Source organism: Stegostoma tigrinum, chromosome 13 (genome assembly GCF_030684315.1).
Source record: "Stegostoma tigrinum isolate sSteTig4 chromosome 13, sSteTig4.hap1, whole genome shotgun sequence".
In the NCBI taxonomy this organism is placed as follows: domain Eukaryota; kingdom Metazoa; phylum Chordata; class Chondrichthyes; order Orectolobiformes; family Stegostomatidae; genus Stegostoma; species Stegostoma tigrinum.
Window position 1 is genome coordinate 6,282,238 of NC_081366.1, and position 19,809 is coordinate 6,302,046.

A 19,809-nucleotide genomic window follows, 5' to 3' on the forward strand; every position below is an offset into this window, starting at 1 on the left:
GGAGTCGACAGACAAAGGAATATCGCTGTGAATATATCTGTCATTACAAGTTGCTTTACACCTTACCAGGCAAAAAAAAACAAAGTAACTGAAGCACTGGAATAGAATTGAAATGTTGCAGAGTTCTAAACCTTCATTCTGCCTTGTTTCAAATACGTTTGTATTTAATTTATTCCTCCATGGGATGCAGGCATCAGTGGCAAGGCAAATATCTCCAATTGACTCTTAAATTTGGTTTACCTGACCAGTTCAGAGCATTTGTTAACCACATTACTCTGGCTCTGGAGTCAGTTGAAGGCCAGACCAGGAAAGGATGGAAGATTTCCTCCCTTCAAGAACACTTGTGAACCAGTTAGATCTTGATGTAAATCAGCAGTTTCATGACCACCATTGGTAAAGCTAGCTTTCAATTCCAGATTTTGTTAATGGAATTCAAATTCTGCTAACTGCTATGATGGGATTTGACCTCCATGTCCCCAGACATTAGCCCAGGCCACTAATTTAATGCCATGGAACATAGAACAATACAGTGCAGAACAGGCCCTTTGGCCCTCGATGTTGCGCCGACCTGTGAACTAATCTAAGCCCCTCCCCCTACACTATCCCATCATCATCCATATGCTTATCCAAGGACTGTTTAAATGCCCCTAATGTGGCTGAGTTAACTACATTGACAGGCAGGGCGTTCCTCACCCTTACCACTCTGAGTAAAGAGGAATATGAGTTGCTGTTCCTGCAGCCTTCGGGTAGCATCGTTGCGGCACTGCAAGAGATCCAGGATGGGCATGTCGTCTGCGGAATGGGAGGGGGAGTTGAAATGGTTTGCGAATGGGAGATGCAACTTGTTTGTTGCGAATCGATCAGAGGTGTCCCACAAAGCGATCCCTAAGCCTCCGTTTGGTCTCCCCGATGTAGAGGAGGCCACATCAGGAACAGCGGATGCAGCATACCACATTAGCACATGTGCTTGATGTGGAAAGAATTTTTGGGGCCTAGGATTGGGGTGAGAGGGGAGGTGTAGGGGCAGGTGTAGCACTTCCTGCGGCTGCAGGAGAAAGTGTCAGGTGTGGTGGGGCAGGAGGGGAGTGTGAAGCAGACAAGGGAGTCCCAGAGAGAGTGGTTCCTCTGGAAGGCGTGGGGAGGGAAAAATGTCTTGGGTGGTGGGGTCAGATTGCAGATGGCGGAAGTGTCAGAAGATGATGCGTTGGATCCGGAGGTTGGTGGGGCGGTACGTGAGGACGAGGGAGATTCTATTTTGTTTTTTTTTAAATTGCTGGGACAGTGTGTGAGGGATGAGTTGCAGGAAATGCGGGAGACGCGGTCGAGGGCATTCATGACTACTGGCGGGGGGTGGGGGAATGTATTCATTTTGTTTTCAGTTGCAGTTAACATTTCTTTTAATGCTATTCTAAACATGACTTTTTTTCTTGAATCCCTTCATGAGATGTAGACATTGCTCTTTGAGCCAACATTTATTGTCTGTGAGACACTCTTAAGATGATGGTAGTAAGCTGTTTTCTACAGTCCATTGGTCTAGGTAGACCAACAATGCAGTTCAAGAGGAAGCTTCATGATTTTGACACAGTAACACTGAAGGAATGGCCAGCAACTTGGAGGGCAACTTATTAGTTGTGGTGTTCTCACACATCTAATGCCCTTGGCATTCTAGCTGGTAGTTGTTGTGGGTTTTTAAGCTCCTGTGTAAGAAGTCATGAATTTCTGCAGTGAATTTTGTCGATAGTACACACAGCTGCCACTGAGCGTCATTGTAGTAGGAGTGAATGTTTGTGGTAGCTACTGCATTTATATAGTGAGTTCAGTTTCTGAACAATGGTAAACCCCAGAATTTGATTGTGGGGAATTCAGTAATAGTAGCATCACTGAATGTCAAGAGAAGATGGTTAGATTCTCTGTTATTGGAGATAGTCATTGCCTGGAATTTGTGTGATGCGATTGTTACTTGCCATATGTCAGCCCAAACATGGATAAAGCCCAAGTCTTGTTATGCTTGGACATGGAGTGCTTCAGTATTTATCTTGTGAACGATGGTGAGCCTTGCCCAATCATCAGTGAACATCACCACTTCTGACCTTTATGATGACGGTTGATGAAGCAGCTGAAGATGGTTGAGCCTTGGATTACTACCCTGAGGAACTCTACATTTATGCCGTGGAACTGAGATGGTTGACCCACAACCATCTTTGTGCCAGATCTGACTCTAACCAGCAGAGGGTTTTTCCCCCAATACCCATTTAGTTTGGTTTGATTTTCTTGATTCCTTGCTAGGTCAAAGTGGCCTTGATGTCAAGGCAGTAACTCTCACCTCATCTTTAGAATTCAACTCTTTTTCCTTATTTTTGGACTAAGGCTGTAACGAGGTCAGGAGCCAAGCAATCCTGGTGGAACCCAAACTGAGTTTCCAAGAGCAAATTATTGCTAAGCATGTGCTGCTTGGTAGCCGTGTCAGTGACACTTTCCGACATTTCATTGATAGTCAAAAGTAGCCTGATAGGTGATAAAAGACAGAAGCTGCAGCTTGTGTTGAAGACTTTTGAACTGGATTGCCTCAGGCTTTCAACATCACTGCAGTTAAAACATCAGAAGGACCTAATGAGAACTAGTCATAGGATAAAGTGCTAAGTGGAATCTGAACAGTATTTTAACCCTTTTGACTGTCCAAAAAACCTTTTCTTTGTGTGTGTGTGTGTGTGTGTGTGTGTGTGTTTGTTTATGGGGTGCTTGCTGCAACAAACTAAACGTATTCCTGTGTTAAATTTTTAATGTGATGTGGCTACCAAAGCATTTGACAGCCTTGTCCAAAATAGAAGATAAAATAATTCCGGATTTGACATCTGATCCACTCATCTCATTAAATGCTCTCTAACTGGATCTTTATCTTACATCCTTACATTTTAAAAAGCTGTGCTTATGACAATGAGTTTATTTTTCCGTGAACCTGAGATTAATTAATTGTGAATTTTTGGTCCAAATATGGCACTGCAAATTCTTCATATTACTGTGGTGGTGATTGTGTGTGTTGGTTGTCATATGTTGTTTTTAATTTATTGTTGGGTTGCAGTCACAATCCAGCAAAGGTTCAAAGACAGGGTAACTGTGGAATATTGCATGGTACATTTTGAATATCTTCTGCAATTAAACTGAAGAACTTCAAACCAAACATTACCCATAAAGCAAACTTGGTTCTGAAAGAAAGATCAAAGAGACCTGTTAAATTTATTACAGCACGCAGACCAAACAAAGACCCAGAAAAAGCTCATATGGCTTGAAGGCTTACTGACTTCCTATTGAAACCAGATGCTTGTAAGTTGGTTTCCTTTCTCTACTGCCCATTATGAACATAAAAATGATCAAATAGAACAAAGTTATATTTGTATATCATGTAACATGCAGCTGGCGTGGATTCTTCATATTGAATGAATTGTAAAGTTAATCACTGCTAATGTCAGAATGTATAGTACTATAAATGACGACTGTAAGATGTATCCTGTATTTCTCAGTTCTGTAGTAATTTTAATCATTTTTATTCAAAAGCCTTATAGGGATGCAGTTAGGAACAAAGGAGCATAGGAATTAGGAGCAGATGTAGACCATTCAATAGATCATGGCTAATCTGTTCTCAAATACAGTTTGCTGCCTGTCTTCCACCCCTCCTCCTCCCCACTTCACTCTTCACACTCCTCTCCCTGCTGTCGGCTAGTTTTAGTCTCCCCACAAAACAAAATATCCTCTTCTTTTCCACCCTACAAAGTCTTTTCAGGATCTTTACATGATTTAATAAGATCACTTTACATTCTTATAAATAGAATAGAACAGACATTTATTGTCGTGTATGCTTTTACATGAAAAATACAGTGAAAAGTTTTATAAGTTGCCCCAGCCACAGCACCTACATCAATGACAAATCATGCATGATAGTTTAAAAACAAAGTAAAATTGAAACAAAGTTCACAGTTCAGACACTGGCGCCTACACTCAGGAAAGATGATTAAGAAATGATGGAACACCCTGAAGACGCAGCCAGGGTGAGACCGTTACTCCTGGACAAGACCGCCTGCCAGGTCCCTGCAATATCTGGACGCCGAAGGCAAAGAAGACCTGTATGTTTGGATGAGACAACTACACTAGGACAACACCGCCAACTGAAAGACTGCCATGCCGAACTGAGACTGCCTTTCTCCTCCTCCGTGCACCCAGGTCTAACTGCAGACATGGAAATTCAGGCCTCACCTGAGGGCCCAGGCTGGGGGTGGGGGTGTCAGCGGGAACCTGTTCCTTGCTCGCTGGAGACCTCGAGTTGGGGTGAAGCCTTGCCCAGCTCACCCTAGCTTTGCTGACACCAGTGACCTCTTTATTTGCTGACAGTCTCCAGGCTTAAAAGAAAAGCTAACCAAGAAAAAAAACAGCAAAAGAGAAGAAAGACAGAAAGCTGATGGGAGTGGACAAACCCCAGGCTCAACCTCACCTACTCCACGGCTGTCTTGAAAAGAACTGCATTGGGCATTGGTGTCGGGAAGGATCAAAAATTGTGAAGTGGTTGCAGGAGGCTCCAAGAACTAAGGTGCAGAAGCATTTCTTCGCTCAAAAGGTAGTGAGCCTGAGGAACTCTAAACAATGGGAGGTTACAGAGGCTAAATCACTGAGCATATTCAAGAAAAATGTTATGTTTTCGATTTTAAAGACATCAAGGACAATGAGTATAATGTAGTAATATGACATTGAGATAGAGGATCAGCTATGATCCTATTGAATGTTGGATTCAAAGGACCTAATGGCTACTCCTTGTTTCTATTTTGACCTTGTATGTCTCTGGTAATCAAAAATCTATCAGTCTCTACCATAAATATACTCAAAGATTGATCTTCCACAGGCCTGTGTGGTAGAAAATTCCAAGATTCCGAAAGCTCTGAACAAAATACTTCTTCCAAATCTCAGAATTATGTAGCATCCTTCTTAATTTTAATCGTGCCCTTTCTAGAATTTTTAGAATCCCCTACCTGGGGATACATTTTACCTACATCTCTCCTATCTTTCTGTTAAAGAATTTTGTAGGTTTTGATTAGATCCCTTCCCATTCTTTGAAAATCTGGAGAATGCAGACCCAGTTTGCCCAATCTCTCTCCATAAGACAGTCTCGCTATCTTAGGAACATGGCTGGTTAACCTTTGTGGCAGAACCTTTCTATGGCAGTAGTGTCTTTCTTGAAATAAAGAGACCTAAACTGTATAAATACTCCAGGTGCAGTCTAGCCCAGCCCCTAAACATTTGGGAAGCAGGGAAAGAACAATTTCTCTATGTCTGTTCCACAATAGTTCAGGGTCAGGTATGATGTACCAATTCAAAAGGAGGCAAATTTCTGATCTGATGTTATCAGGATTGAAGTTTAGTTTATCATTTATAATTTATGAGTTGAACAGCACTGGTTTATTTCTCTTGCTCTGGGCCTCTTAAGTGTTGCTGTACAGATGTTTCTTTATCATTTCCAGGGCCACTGCTGACTTTGATCTCTTTATCGCCTGCATCCTTCTTTACGCATTTTTATTCATCCTTCCATTAAACATTTTTGCTTTTTCTGCTAAAATACAATCTGCGAACTTGCACCGGGGCAAAATAAAGCCATGCAGGCCAGCTTTTTTTTGTACTGATATAAAATGGATTTTGGCTTTGCATCAAGGAACTGAATTACTTAAATATGAAGCCACCCAAATCGAATTTAAATGAGTGGAGTGGGACCACCTCAGAGAAGTCAAATTATCGGCAATCTGTGCAAAATCAGCTTCAAGTTTCCAATCCACTTTTTTACATTAGCAGGGAGCTGACTGTACATTAAAAGCACATGCAGATAGCTAAGATGTAACCTCAGCAGTATACATAATTTTAATCTATGCTGCCGACTGTTTAATTGGTAATTAATGGCCTCAGACCAATATTATGGCATAGTGTTGATTTGTATGTTACTACAACTAATGACTTTGATGAGGAGAGTGAATGTAATATTGTCAAGTTTGCGTATAACACAAACATCGGTGAGAAGACAAGTAGTAGGATAAGAGTCTGAAGAAAAACTATAGACAATTTAAGTGAGTGGACAAAAACTTGGTAGACAGAATATAATATGGGAAAATGTGAGATTTATGTACTTTGGTAGGAAGGGTCAAGGAACCGAGTGTTATTTATTTGGAGAAAGCTATGGAATAAAGGAATTTAGGAGTTGTCATCCATTCATACAAAAAGCTAGCAGCCAAGTTAGCAGATAATAGGGAAGGCAAATGGACTGTTGGTCTTTATTTCAAAGTGAATACTGTATAAAGTTAAGAAGGTTTTTCTATGTTGTACTAGACCGATCATATCTGGCATAGTGTTAACAGTTCTGGGCCCCTTCTCTAAGGAAGCAGTTCAGGTTAACTAGGTTGGTAATGGGAATCGAGGGACTGCCCTATGAGGGGAGGTCAAGTGGATTGGGTGTGCACTTATTTTAATAAAGAGGAATGAGACTGACCTTAGGGGATTTGATAAGATAGATGTCGACAGATAGTTTCCTCTTACAAGAAAGTCTAGCACCAGAAGATATAGTCACAGAATAAGGCTTGTAGATTGAAGACAAAGATCAGGAAGAATTTCTTCTTTCAGAGAATCGGCAGGTTTTTTTTATTGCAGAGGGCTGCTGAAGCTGGTTCATTAAGTATATTCAAAGCTGAGATAAATATTTTAATCAGAAAGGGAATCACGTATGCAGGGAATAAGCAAGAAAGTGGCATTGATTAGTCAAATCAGTCATGATTTCATTGAATGGCAGAGCAGACTTGATGGGCTGAATGACTAACTCCTGCTGTGACATTTTGCGGTCTTAATTCAACCTCTTGAATTTCTGTGCCATCTCACAATGCAATGAACTGTATCAAAACACATCACAGACAAAGAAACACAAAGACAGATGACCAAAAACTTGGACAAAAATAACATTTGAAGGAGTTGCTTCAAAAGAAGCGAGATTTGGAGAACAACTTCCATAGCTCACGGCCAACACAGCTGAACGCTGGTGGGGGAACAGAAGTTGACGATGCGCAAGGTGTTTAAAAACTATGAGCCCAAAGAATTATCACACTGGACGTGTCACAGATATAGTGAGAGGTGAGGCCTCGGAGGCAATTGCATAGCAAAAATGCCGCTCTCCAAATTTGTGGCATTGTACATCAGTGGGTCTAAGGTTGATGCATGAATGGGATTCCATGAGATGAGCTCAGATAGGACCTCGTGCAAAGAAAGAAGTAGCTAGTTTTACCGTTGGTGTAGAGTTGAAAGTCCACCATCCTTGTTGAAAATGTACATCACTCCACTCTTGTCACCTAAACATTATGGCAAACAATGCATTTTGTGACAATTTCCTTTTCAGGCTAGTGGACAGAAAGCTGAAACAAATAAATTTCTTATTGCAATTGATTTGGAATTTTCAGCCTGTGGATGAAGTCCCCATCCAATGGCAAAAAAAGTCTTTTAAACTTGGCAAGTGGTCTTGTTGTGATTAACATAAAATAAGTTTCATTCAATACGAAGCTGGATTTTGTGTTACTCCTTGTGGCACTCTGTATCATTATTCTGACTGATTTGTCTATAAGATTAATTAAGGACAGAATTGAAATCCTAGTGACTCTTCTTGGTTCTTCTGCACATAGCTTTGTAATGAAATGGATTGATTGTTTTTTCTTTGCTTTGATAAAGATAACAGCTTTGTTCCCACGAGTCTGCAGACCTGTTTATACATTTCCTTCTACATGGACTAATGAATGAGATGTATTAATCAACTAGAATCATGCTTTTCTGACCTGTTTGATCTGAGTAAATTATCATTCTGAGTAGCTGATGTGCACTACTTAAATTAAAAAGAGGACAGGAAGGAAATAAGCCTCGGTATGACCAGATTAGACTCTTGTTAATACTCCTCCTGAAATACTATGTTTTTTTTTATCTTAAGCGAATTACATATCATCCATCCAAAATGCTGTCCATAACAAAGATAAATTTTCTTTGAATTTGATGAAAGGGTGCCTTTTCTTTTGTTGTCCTTTGGATTTCCGTGTCCAGGCATATTTAATTCCTAAAAACAGCATCTCTGAATTACTGGCCCAGATCTGTAATGTCCTGTTTGGCTCAGGAGAGGTTGAAAGAAAAAGAAAAATGTATATATAGTATCCTTTCAAGTTTTGTCTTAAGACCTTTGTATGTGTCAAATTATATGGAAGTGAAGTGTGGGCAAGTGCAACAACTATTTTTGTTCTGTTCATTTGTGGGATGTGGGCATATAATCAGAAGTTGAATGAATTAAATTTCAGATGATATAGTTGTGCATTATGGTGCCAACTCGGTGTTAGGTTAAAATAGAACTCGAACCTCAGTTATCTTCTGCCTTTCAAACAATTGGATCACTGTTGCCCTGAATAACTAAAATTGTTGGGAAAATAATGCTCATGTTCAGATTGCTTGATGAATCACTGCTCTGCCTAATGTGATTCTTGGTCTTCCAAGCTAGAAAGTCCAAAGTTTTGCCCATTGCCTGGGCTAAATGAATGCATTCCAGCAGCTGATACCATCATCACCCTGACGCTCGCTAGATGGGTGGGTGGAATGAGGCAAATATTTTGTTTTTAACATGCCATGTAAGGTTGGTTAAGAACCGCATTATGCTTAGCTGCAATTTGTCTGCTGACATGTTAGAGTCATAGAGTGATTGCAACATAGCAAGAAGCCCCTTTGGCCCATTGAATTTGTGGTGGTCATCAAGCACCCATCTGCTGTACTCCAGTTTGCCAACACTTGGACCGTAGCCTTGTGTGCTACATTATTTCAAAGCTTTGAAATACTTTTTGAATGTTGTCTCAGCCGCCTTTTAGGCAGTAAGTCCTAGTTTCCCATCACCCTCTGGGTAAAATAAATTCTTGTGAAATCCTTTTCTGAACCTCCTTCCACTTACCTTAAATCTATGCATTCTGAAAGATGACCCATCTTCTGAACAGAAAAGGTTTTTCCCAATAGACTGTATCCATATCCATCATAGTTTTGTAGACTTCAGGTAGGTCAAGGAGCCAAGTCTCCCTTCAGCCTTCTCTGTTTAAAAGCAAACAGCCCTAATCTATGCAGTCTCTCTTTATTACTGAAACACTCCAGCCTGGAAAAAATCCTGGTGAATCTTCTCGAACTGGCTTCAGAGCATTCCCGTCCTTCTTGTATTGTGGCCAACAGAGCTGCATACTGTACTCCAGCTGTGGCCTAACTAACATTGTATATAGCTCCATGATGATCTCCCCACTAACGTGCTCCATGCTCAAATAATAAAGTCAAGAATCCCATATGCAACCTTACTAACTCTATTGTCCGGTTCCTTCAAGGATCTGTGTACATGCACATCAATGTCTTGTTAATTTTCAGTGTTACCTGGAGCTGTACTATTCATTGTGTACCCCTTTGCCTTGTTAGTCCTCCCAAAATTTATCACTTCACACATTTAAAGTTCACCTTCAACTGTTGGAAGATTTTGAAGCTGAAGACTCGATCCTTATCTGGCCTGACCTAAACATGACTCCAGACCCACAGCAATGTGATTGAACTGCTTGCTGAGCAACTAGGTATATACAATAAGGTACTAACTTACCAACAAACCCCATGCTTTCTTTTTAAAAATATACCATATGTTTCAATTAAAGCATTCAATGTGAAAAGAAAGAGCTGATGGAACCAAATATAAAGCATTCCCAGTGCAATCATAAAGTGTTTTTATGCAAAACGCTTCAGAATAGTCAAACTTTGAGACTGGAGCTTTTGATGCAGGCATATTGTTTAAATTTAATCCTGATTTGGAATACTATAAATGTTACCGATTATTAATGGTTTCTTGCACATCGATAATTTGGTCTAGCACCTGTTCAACCTCAGCAATTTAAGCTGATTGAAAGAGAATGTTTCTACATAGGCTTTATTCGTTAATTTCTTGTAGTGCGCAGATTGCAGGGCCAACAGTATTGGAGGCTGAGGAAAGGGAAGAAGGAGAGTTTCTGGACCTACTGCACCCTATCAGCTCGGTGAGCAGGAGAACCAACAGCACCTCAGTGGGGGAACTTCCTTGACTGAGAAGTGAAGACATGCAAAATTATCTCAGTTGCCAAGTTGGCAAGGTCCAGCACTTGAAGATGCGTTATAATCTGAATTTAAATTGTCCATTTTCAGTTTTCACATTTTACTTGTGTGTTTTTCATTTTTCACCATTTCAAATGCATCTTGTTTTTAAAATGTTTTATTCTGATGATTATTCTCAATGTCTTGTGAAGTGGAACATGTGGAAAAGAGGAGTTGGAGGGAATTTGAGAAGATGTGAGAGATGTCAGAGCTAGGAGTTGAAATGGTGGGACCTGGGATTTAGGATTTGAAGCATTATTAGTTGAGGGTTTGGAAGTAGTTAGAATTTTTTCATAGTGTAGACAAATAAGACTGCTTTTGCAAGATAGGATTGAGTAATTACTCAAACCCTGATGGATGGGTTCATGGAGGTAATCAGTGTGGAAAAGTTACATCTGTGGGGAAAAAGGCATCTTGATGTGATATGCAGATTTCTAAGGTATAATTTTTTATTTGCACAGGGTTAAATTCATCAACATTATTGCAAGTCCTTTCTTTAAGCGCCTTGAGCTGAACCATAATTCATTTAAAATAGCCCAAATGCTTAACAGATTTTGTACAGAAAGCATTCATTACTGCTCATACATGGTGGTGGAAAACAGATAAAACAAGTAAGCAGGAATGTTTGTTGTCGAGATGACAGATGGAAAGTACAGATATTGAATGCCTTGGACCTCATTAAAGAGGTTCTACTAGTGATGGGAATGCTAATGAAAACTGAAAATGAAACAAGTATTTTGTTAATCACTTCAGGTTAAACTGGTGGCCTGTATCACAGCACAGATGGTCTTTGATTCATTTCTGTCATCTGAAATCACCAACTCTCAAAGGGAATTTTTTCCAATGACATTGACGGACAGGTATTCCTGACTTGAGCCTCAAAAATGTGCTTTAGTAAACTTTGACATAAGACAAGGGTGCAAGGAATGGGGGAGGATATTTCACCCAAATGTGATTTTGGCCACAGTGGATGCTTTTTCCAGTAGGACTCATTAGATCATGAACTAGAGCAGGAACCCAATGTATCAGTTCAATTTCACTTTGGCGTGTCTCCAATTCAAGTGCTCTGAGGCCAATTATAATGCCACTACCAGCATCCTGTCTGATGAGATCAGCTAATTAAGCACAGACTGTTTTAAAAACAGACAGGATATTTGGCTTATAAGTACAGGCAAAGAGCAACAAAGCAGGGAAGTTAAGCTGAATCTTTATAAATCACAGGATTGGCCGTGACTGGGGCATTATATCCAATTCTTTGCACCATAGGTTAGGAAGGATGTCAAAACCTTAGCGTTCAGAGAGGGTTCTACTAAAATGCTACAAGAAACGAAGGGCTTGTGGGGAGACTGATGAAGCTAGGATTCTTTTCTTTCCAGCAGAGAAGGTTCAAAGTAGAGTTGTTCAAAACTCCGAAGTATTTGATTGAGCACGTGGAAATTAGGTTAATGGTCTGGTGGCATCTGGATCGATACCCAGGGTACAGATTTAAGGTGAAATAAGACGAGAATTTTTTTTAATGCAGTGAGTTATAATCTGGAATGCACTGCCTGAAAATATGCTGAAATACTTGCAAAAGGGAAGGGGATAAATATTTGAAGAGCTCTGGGAGAATCACTCCCACCCTTTCAAAGAGCCAGGAAGAGCATCGAGGGGAAAAATAACCATTGCCTTTTGTATGAGTCTGAAATTAAAATTGGTCCACCATTGGCTCAGCAGTGTTCAACAGAAGTTATCAGTTGTGTCTCAAAATAGAACTTCTACTCCACATGCAGAAGATTTTGGTTTAACCTTCACTCTTGAACTTGCACAAACCCTAGGCTGGTAATTTTAGCGCAGCATGTACTTTCATAGGTGTGCTCTATTGAATATGATATATTACTGCTGCCTCTGGTATCCACAACATATCCTATGATGCAATTCAGCATTCCACTCCAGCTATTTTTTTTTCTGCTGCATGGACCTCAGGTCTCGAATTGGAAGCCAATCCATCATACCACCAATTGGCATTTGTGGAACCTCTGCATAACTGTGCAGCTTTGAGGGAATTTAGGTGGTATTTTAAAAACAAATGAGTTTTCGCTGGTGTCCTGAACAATATTTACCCCTCAACCAACATCAATAAAAAAGATATTATCTACTCATTATTATTCATGTATTTGTGGGACTAAGCTGCAAATTTCTTACATTAGTAACAAGCACTTGTGTTTATATGACATCCCTAATTTTGTAAACCATCCAAAAGCCCTTCACAGGGAGTAATACCAAATGCACGTAGTCATCAAGCCACATAAGAGAATATCAAAAATTTGAAGCAGGTATGATTTTGGAAAAGAGGTTTAATGTAAACGTAATGCACTCAAAAGTATTTACTCCATTACAGAGCTTTTTGGGACATCATGAGGTTGTGCAGAATGTCACTTGAATACAAGATCTTCTTTCTTCACATTATTCCAACATTTTCTTGGGTACAAGTCCTCTTTGCTTTTAAAAATGAGAATAAGTGTTTCCAATTCCTAAAGGTTGACAATTGGGATAAAGTTGAAACATGAGATCTTAGCTTTGGGACTGGGTGAAACTGCAGTCTAATTTTCAACTGTATTAAAGTAATTTGGACATTGAAGTAAGATTTCTTGGAACCCTACAGTGTGAAAATAGGCCTTTCAGCCCAACGAGTCCACATTGACCCTCAGAACATCCCACCCAGACCCATCTCCCTATAACCCACCTAATCTACACTTCCCTGAATACAATGGGCAATTTAGCATGGCCAGTCCACATAGCCTGCACATCCTTGGACTGTGGGAGGAAACCCACGCAGACACGGGGAGAATGTGCAAACTCCATGCAGACAGTCGACCAAGGGTTTAATTGAACCTGGGCCCCGGCACTGTGAGGCAGCAGTGCTAACCACTAGGCCACCGTGCCACCCCTGTAACAAAGGCTCATCCGGGATTTTAACCCAGGACCTCTCGCAACCTCTGATCAACCCGAAGTGAGTATCATATCTCTAGACCACTAGCCACCCCCTTGAAACTCCATGCACTGCATCGCAGTGCTGCAAGTAACTCTGGTGCCTGGAGCATTTGCCCATAATTGTTCAACTTCTAATAAAAGTACAGGCTCAATTTGCATGGATGAGTGCCCATTTGTCCTTGGGCCTTCTCTGGAAAAGCTGCTTGCTTCTATAATATTGAAAGAAAACAAGATAGAGTGTAATTTAGTTTTCCTTCAGTAAGGAGCAGTGAGCTGAATCTTCAATATTGAACCAAGTGATATACAATAGTTTAACATGTCAGCATTATGAAACAACATTGAGCATCTCATGTTGGAACTGAAAGAAAATTACTGGGACCAGAAGATTACATAATGTGGTCAACACACTCGCAATATTTTTGCGATGTTGTTCAGATGTAAGGATTTTTTAAAATTTCTCATGTAAGATTACAGTTCATTGAATTCGGCTTTTATTTTTTCTTTCAACCTGTGCTGAGAAGGCAGACTTCTCCCTAGTTAGAAGTAACAATAACAACACAGGTCCAGGCCATTCTAATTGATTTTCCGAGGTACCTGGGAAAACGTTTGAAGTACTGTAACCGACAAAGCTGTGGGCCAAGAACTAGAAAATAGAATTAGGCTGCATAACGTGTTTTTGGCCAGTGCAAACATGGTGGGTTGAATGAACTTGACCTGTGTTGTGAATTTCTCTCAGAGACCTCACAATGCCTGCTTGCATCCTGGAGTGTGAAAGGCTCTGGTTTATACAATTTCCTTTTTCCCTTTTTTCTGGTCCAATGTTATCTTGCCAGACCTACATATCCATCAAAGCTGATTGGTTCAGAACCATGGTTCCTTCTTTACGAAAATTAATGCTGTTTCCTCAAAGTTTCTTATATTATTTGATGACAGTGGGTGTATATGTCATTTCTGCATTTGTTGCTAATTCCTAACTTACTTTGAGAAGCTAGTGATGAACAACCTGGTGAAGACCTGCAGTTCAGGTGCAACTAAAACCACTGTTAGGAAATGCGTTCTGATAAAACGCTTCCCTTAAAAATGGGATGAAATATTATGATGCATCTGAGATAAGTGGTGATTTTAAATCTATATTTGCTATCATGTGGGGAGAGCATGAAGATCTGCAGTTATTTCAACTAATGCAGTTCATTCCTATTTAGGTAAAAAGGAAAATCTCTGTGCACTTAACTATTTCATCATTTGATCATAACTGAATTGTTGGCTCCTGTCTCCTTAAGCACAGCCACTGATGTGACTTTCTTCACCATTTCACTTTAGCATTCTGATTGTTCAGACTAATGCTTAATTTCATCTATTTTAGACTTAATGGGGTATCAGGTGTCAGGATTTTACTAGTAAGAATTACATTTCTGTAATGCCTTTCATGATGCTGGGACATTGTAGAGGAGTATACAGAGAAAGAGGTACTTTTGAAGTGTACTTTCTGTTTAAAATGGGAAATATGACAATGTGCAGCAGTTCATGCTGACCAAATCATGTATTTCACTGATATCGGTTGAGTATAAAATGGTAGCCAGCAGAGAGATTTAGTTTGATTCAATGTAGTACCCTAAGATATCTTGAGAACATAAACAGGGCTTCAGTTTACACCTTACTCAAAATATAGTTCTTTTGACATTCAGTAATGTCTCACCTCATCCGCCTCTGAAACTATGATTCACGACTCAAAGCCCAATACTAATGTATTATTCATGGGTTTCCCTTATTCTAAATGGAGTAAACTTGACATATTTGTAAACCACTGAATGCTTCCTTAACTTATCACCTACTTCACGACCTACTTTGGAATTTAGGATCAAGAGTAGGTCATTCAGACATTGAGCCTGCTGTGCGATTTAATCATATCATGGCTAATTATTTACCTTAACATCACTTTCATGCACCACCTCCACAGCCGTTAATATCGTTAGAATCCAGGAATCTATCACTTTCTCTCCTGACCATGCTCAATGATTGAGTTTTCTACAGCCTTCTGAGGTAGAGAATTCAAAATGTTCACCACCCTCTACGTGAAGAGATTTCTCCTTATCTCAGTCTTAAATGGGCTACAGTTTATTCTGAAATTATGTCCATGGTATTATACTTGCCTGCCAGGGAGTACAGCCTATCTATACTCACCCAGTCACATCCTGCTGGAATTTTACATGGTAATATGTAGGCCACCTTTCATTCTTTGAAACACTGGACAATACATGCCCAGTCTGTTCAGTTGTCCCTCAAGGCAAAACTGCCGGCTAGTTGGAAGAAGAGTTGAAATGGTTCGCAACCGGAAGGTGTCGTTTGTCACGAACAGAGTGCAGGTGCCCTACAAAGCGGTCTCCGAGTAGAGGAGGCAGCAGCGGATGCAGTAGAGCACATTGACAGATCTGCAGGGAACCTCTGCCTGATGTGAAAGGTTTTTTTTTTTGGTGCCATGAATGGAGGTGAGGGGGGAGGTCTAGGGGCAGGTGTAGCACTTCCTGCAGTTGCAATGAAAGGTGCCAGGGGTGGTAGGGCTAGTGGTGAGTGTGGAGCAGACGAGGGAGTCACGGAGAGAGTGGTCCCTACGAAAGGCAGATAGGGGTGGGGCTGGAAATATCTCTTTGGTTGTGGGGTTGGATTGCAGGTGGCGTAGAGTGGTACATTGGAAACAGCGGTTAGTGGGGTGATACATGAGGAAGAGAGAGATTCTGACTTTGTTTTTGTGTGGATGTGAGGGCAGAGGTGTGGGAAGTGCAGGAGATGTGGTCAAGAGCATTTTCAACCATGGAATTAGGATGTTGCCGTCCTTGAAATAAGAGGACGTCTGGGATGTTCAGGAGCAGATGCAGCGGAGGAATTGGGAGTAGGAGATCACATTCTTGCAGGAGGGTGGGTGAGAAGAGGTGTGATCGAGGTAGCTGTGGGATTCGATGGGCTTGAAGTAGATGTTGTTTTCGAGGCAGTCTCCAGAGATGAGAAAAGTAGGGTATGGATAAAATATAAAAGGGAATTCTACTTCCTTTTAGTGCTTCCAGCTTTTTTGACTTAATCATGCCATTGGTAAAATTTTACACTTGAATGTCTTGTTACTGGTCCCAATTTCTTCAAATCTGTACATCTGCTCAGTTTGGTTTATGTTCCACCTTGATTGTCAAAAGAGCTTTATAGTACATTTGTACTTATATCAAAAAATTAAATCTGTTGGATCCTAATGTTTTATTGTTAGGCTTTAACCGTTAAACATCAAAATAAAATAATTTTCCATACGTTTGTCCACAGCTAAGAAGGAACAACAAGACATGGATGATAAGAAAACAGCACAGAAGAAGAAAGTTAAGGAGCTAAAGGTGTTGGATGGTAAAGCAGCTCAGAATCTATGTAAGTATTTTGAGGGAATGTTGAAGTATCTTTTGGAATATAGTGATATGGATGAGTCTAATCCACCTTTTGTCTCTCCAGCATAAAATCAATAGCTTTATTCAGTGTCAAAACAAAAGCACCAAAGCTAGATAATAGGCTTACAAAGTAACCATCAGAATTGTTGGCTGTGATGAGTAAACTGCTGGAAATGCATCTTAAGTAGACTGGTTTTAAGTCATCATGCTGTTTTCTGCTTAAACTGGTTTGAGCTAAATTTGCATATGGATTCTATTGTATCTATGGATTTTGTTTCGTTTCATGTAGCTATCTTCTTGGGTTCCTTCCGTTTGTCGTACGATCAAATCAAAAAAGCAATTCTTGAAGTGGATGAAAAGATTCTGACTGAATCATTGATCCAGGCAAGTTTTTCCTTTAATTTGCTTTGTGGCGCTGATTTATCTTCTGCATTAAAAGTCAGTTGGGTGGAAAGTATCTATCAAAAACAATGATGTAACATTTTCCCAAGTGTTGTTGGTACTGCACTTACTAGGGCTGGTAAATGGAGGATATTCCATCATACTCTGAATTTCTCTTTTGTTAAATGATGGGCAAAGTTTAGAGAGTTACAAGCTGATCTATTCGCCACAGAATTCTGAGCACCTGGTCTGCTCTGATAGCCAAAGTATTTACTTGTTTGGACCTTCTGGTCAGTTGTAAGCCCCAGATGTTGATGAAGCAACTATAGATGGTTGTACATGGCATACTGAACCTGAGGAACATGAGTAACAATGTCTTGTCAATTAAATGATTGACCTCCAAAAATCATAACATCATCTTTTATGACTTATGGGCTGGCACGGTGGCTCAGTGGTTAGCAATGCTGCCTCAGTGCCAGGTGCCCAGATTTGATTCCTTCCTTGGGCAACTGTCTGTCTGGGGTTTGCACATTTTCCTCATTTCTGTGTGGGTTTCCCCCAGGTGTTTTGTTTTCCTCCCACAGTCCAAAAGTGTGCAGGTTAGCTGGATTGGCCATGGGAGATGCAGGGTTAAGGGGATATGGTAAGGTGGGTGGGTCTGAACTGGATGCTGCTTGGAGGGAGTGTGTGGACACGATGGGTTGAATGGCTTCTCTGCAGAATGTAGGTCTTCAGCCAATGGAACATTTTTCCTGTATAATAACATAATAACTAGAATGTACTAGTGGTTATATGCTGGTCAGTGGCCATGGTTCACAGAATCATAGAATCCCCACAATGTGGAAACAGGCCACCTAGCCCAACGAGTCCACACAGTCCCTCTGAAGAGCATCCCACCCAGACCCATCCTTCTTTGCCTGCATTTCCCATGGCCCACGCACATAACCTACACAACCCTAAACACTACTGAGAATTTAATATAGCTAATCCACCTAAATTGCGCATCTTTGGATTGTGGAAGGAAACTTGACCACCCAACAGACATGGGGAGAACATGCAAACTTGACAGACAGTTGTCTAAGGCTGGAATTGAAGCTGGGACCCTTACACTGTGAAGCAGCAGTGCTCACCACTGAGCCACTGTGCTAGTTTATCGTAGTGCAGTATAAAATTTTATGCACTTTGGTATATTTAGAACATTGTGGGTAATGACCGGAATCTATCTTCTTTCTAGAACCTCATTAAGCAACTTCCCCAGCAGGAGCAGTTGAGTGCCTTAGCAGACCTGAAGGATGAATACGATGACCTCTCGGAACCAGAGCAGTTTGGCGTAACTGTATGTATCCACTTTGCTTGTTGCTAATACCATGATGTATGAGCAAACAGGACAAGATGATCTTCCATTTGTCACTGATGAGCAGCACGTTTTGTGTTCAGATTAGCACTACACAGAACCAGGAGACTACAATTGCTCTTGCAAGCCAGCTATTGCTCCTAGCTGATGAGAATGTGTCAGGTTTTATTCAGTATTTTGTGCAAAGTTGCCTTTACACTCAGCTGCAGTTATGTTCCAATCAACATGTAGCCCACCAGTTAATGAGGTTACCTCTCATACTGTCAATCTCTTGCCTTTAGCGTGATTTGCATTCTGGTGAGTAATCTAACTATTGAGTCATTCCAAATGTTCTGTATTTACAGCCACTCAAAGCCTCTTACAATCAATGCAAAGATAATAATGGAATATGTCCATGAGCTGGCATTAAATGTTAGAAGAGGCTTAATTTCCAGAATATGATTGTGACAAGGAAACCAGCCTGTGAATGCTATTTATTGTACATTACAGTGTCATTGAAGGGTGATACTCACTGATTATTGTCAAAGAAAATTACATTTTATTTCTTGGTATATCCAGCAGAACTGGTTCAGAAATCTGACATTAGATTTTTTGAAGCAATGTGGGACTTGACTTCCACTTGACCACCTTTTAGTACTGTGCTTTTTACCTCGCCCTAATGTTGCCTTGAATTATATTAATATTGTAAATAGTTTGCCTTGATAACTATGCCTTTTCATTAGATATTCACTTCCAGGTTATGGGCCAAAACCTGCAAAATGGAATTAGTGTAGTTAAATTTTGTTGATTGGCACATTCATGATGGGCTTGAACCGTCTGCTCATGAGAGTTTGAGTCATTGTTTCAACACAACAAAGGACTTTGGTGGAAACTTTTGAAGTTTTTGGATTTCCACCCATGTTGTGCTTTGGAAAGATTTAAGCAGAATGTTGCCATGAAGATGCAGCATAGATTGGCTCTCTCCATTACCCCTCGTTTCTTATGAAAAAGGAAAATGTTATATACAAATTCTCCTCATCTCCTTAATATTGACATGCCCTAGAATATCAACATATCCATGCCTAATCTCACCATCCTTCTCCTGCTGAACACTGGTGCAAAGTACTTATTAAGGACCTTACCCACTTCCTCTGGTTCCAGGCATTCATTTTCTCTTTTTTCTTGAGTGGACCCACCGTTTCTCTAGCTACCCTCTTACTCCTTACAATGGTATAATATGCCTTGGGATTCTCTTTAATCTGACTCATCATAGGCACTTCATGACCTCTTTTAGCCCACCTAATTGCTTGTTTAAGTTCTTTTCTGTTTCCTTTATGTTTCTGAAGGTTCTTGTCTGATTTTTGATTTCCTAAACCTTACGCGTACTTTCTTTTTCATTCTTAAGCTAAACTTTCCAAATCTCATCAGCCAGGATTCCTGACTTTTGCCATCCTTCTCTTCCCTCCTCAAAGAAGCATGCTCGTCCTGAACTTTGACCAATTAACCTTTAAAAGAAAC

The 19,809-nt window shown here is 40.4% G+C and overlaps 1 protein-coding gene across 2 annotated transcripts in view; it reads left to right on the top strand.

Moving 5' to 3' along the window:
* The window catches only part of LOC125458225 (protein diaphanous homolog 1-like), a 324,879-nt gene that overhangs the window by 214,456 nt on the left and 90,614 nt on the right, over positions 1-19,809 (top strand). For both annotated transcript variants that reach the window (XM_059650539.1, XM_059650540.1), the window contains 3 exons: positions 16,462-16,560; positions 16,867-16,961; positions 18,193-18,294. In XM_059650539.1, coding sequence (XP_059506522.1) covers positions 16,462-16,560; positions 16,867-16,961; positions 18,193-18,294 — 296 coding nt within the window. The remainder of the gene's footprint in view (positions 1-16,461; positions 16,561-16,866; positions 16,962-18,192; positions 18,295-19,809) is intronic.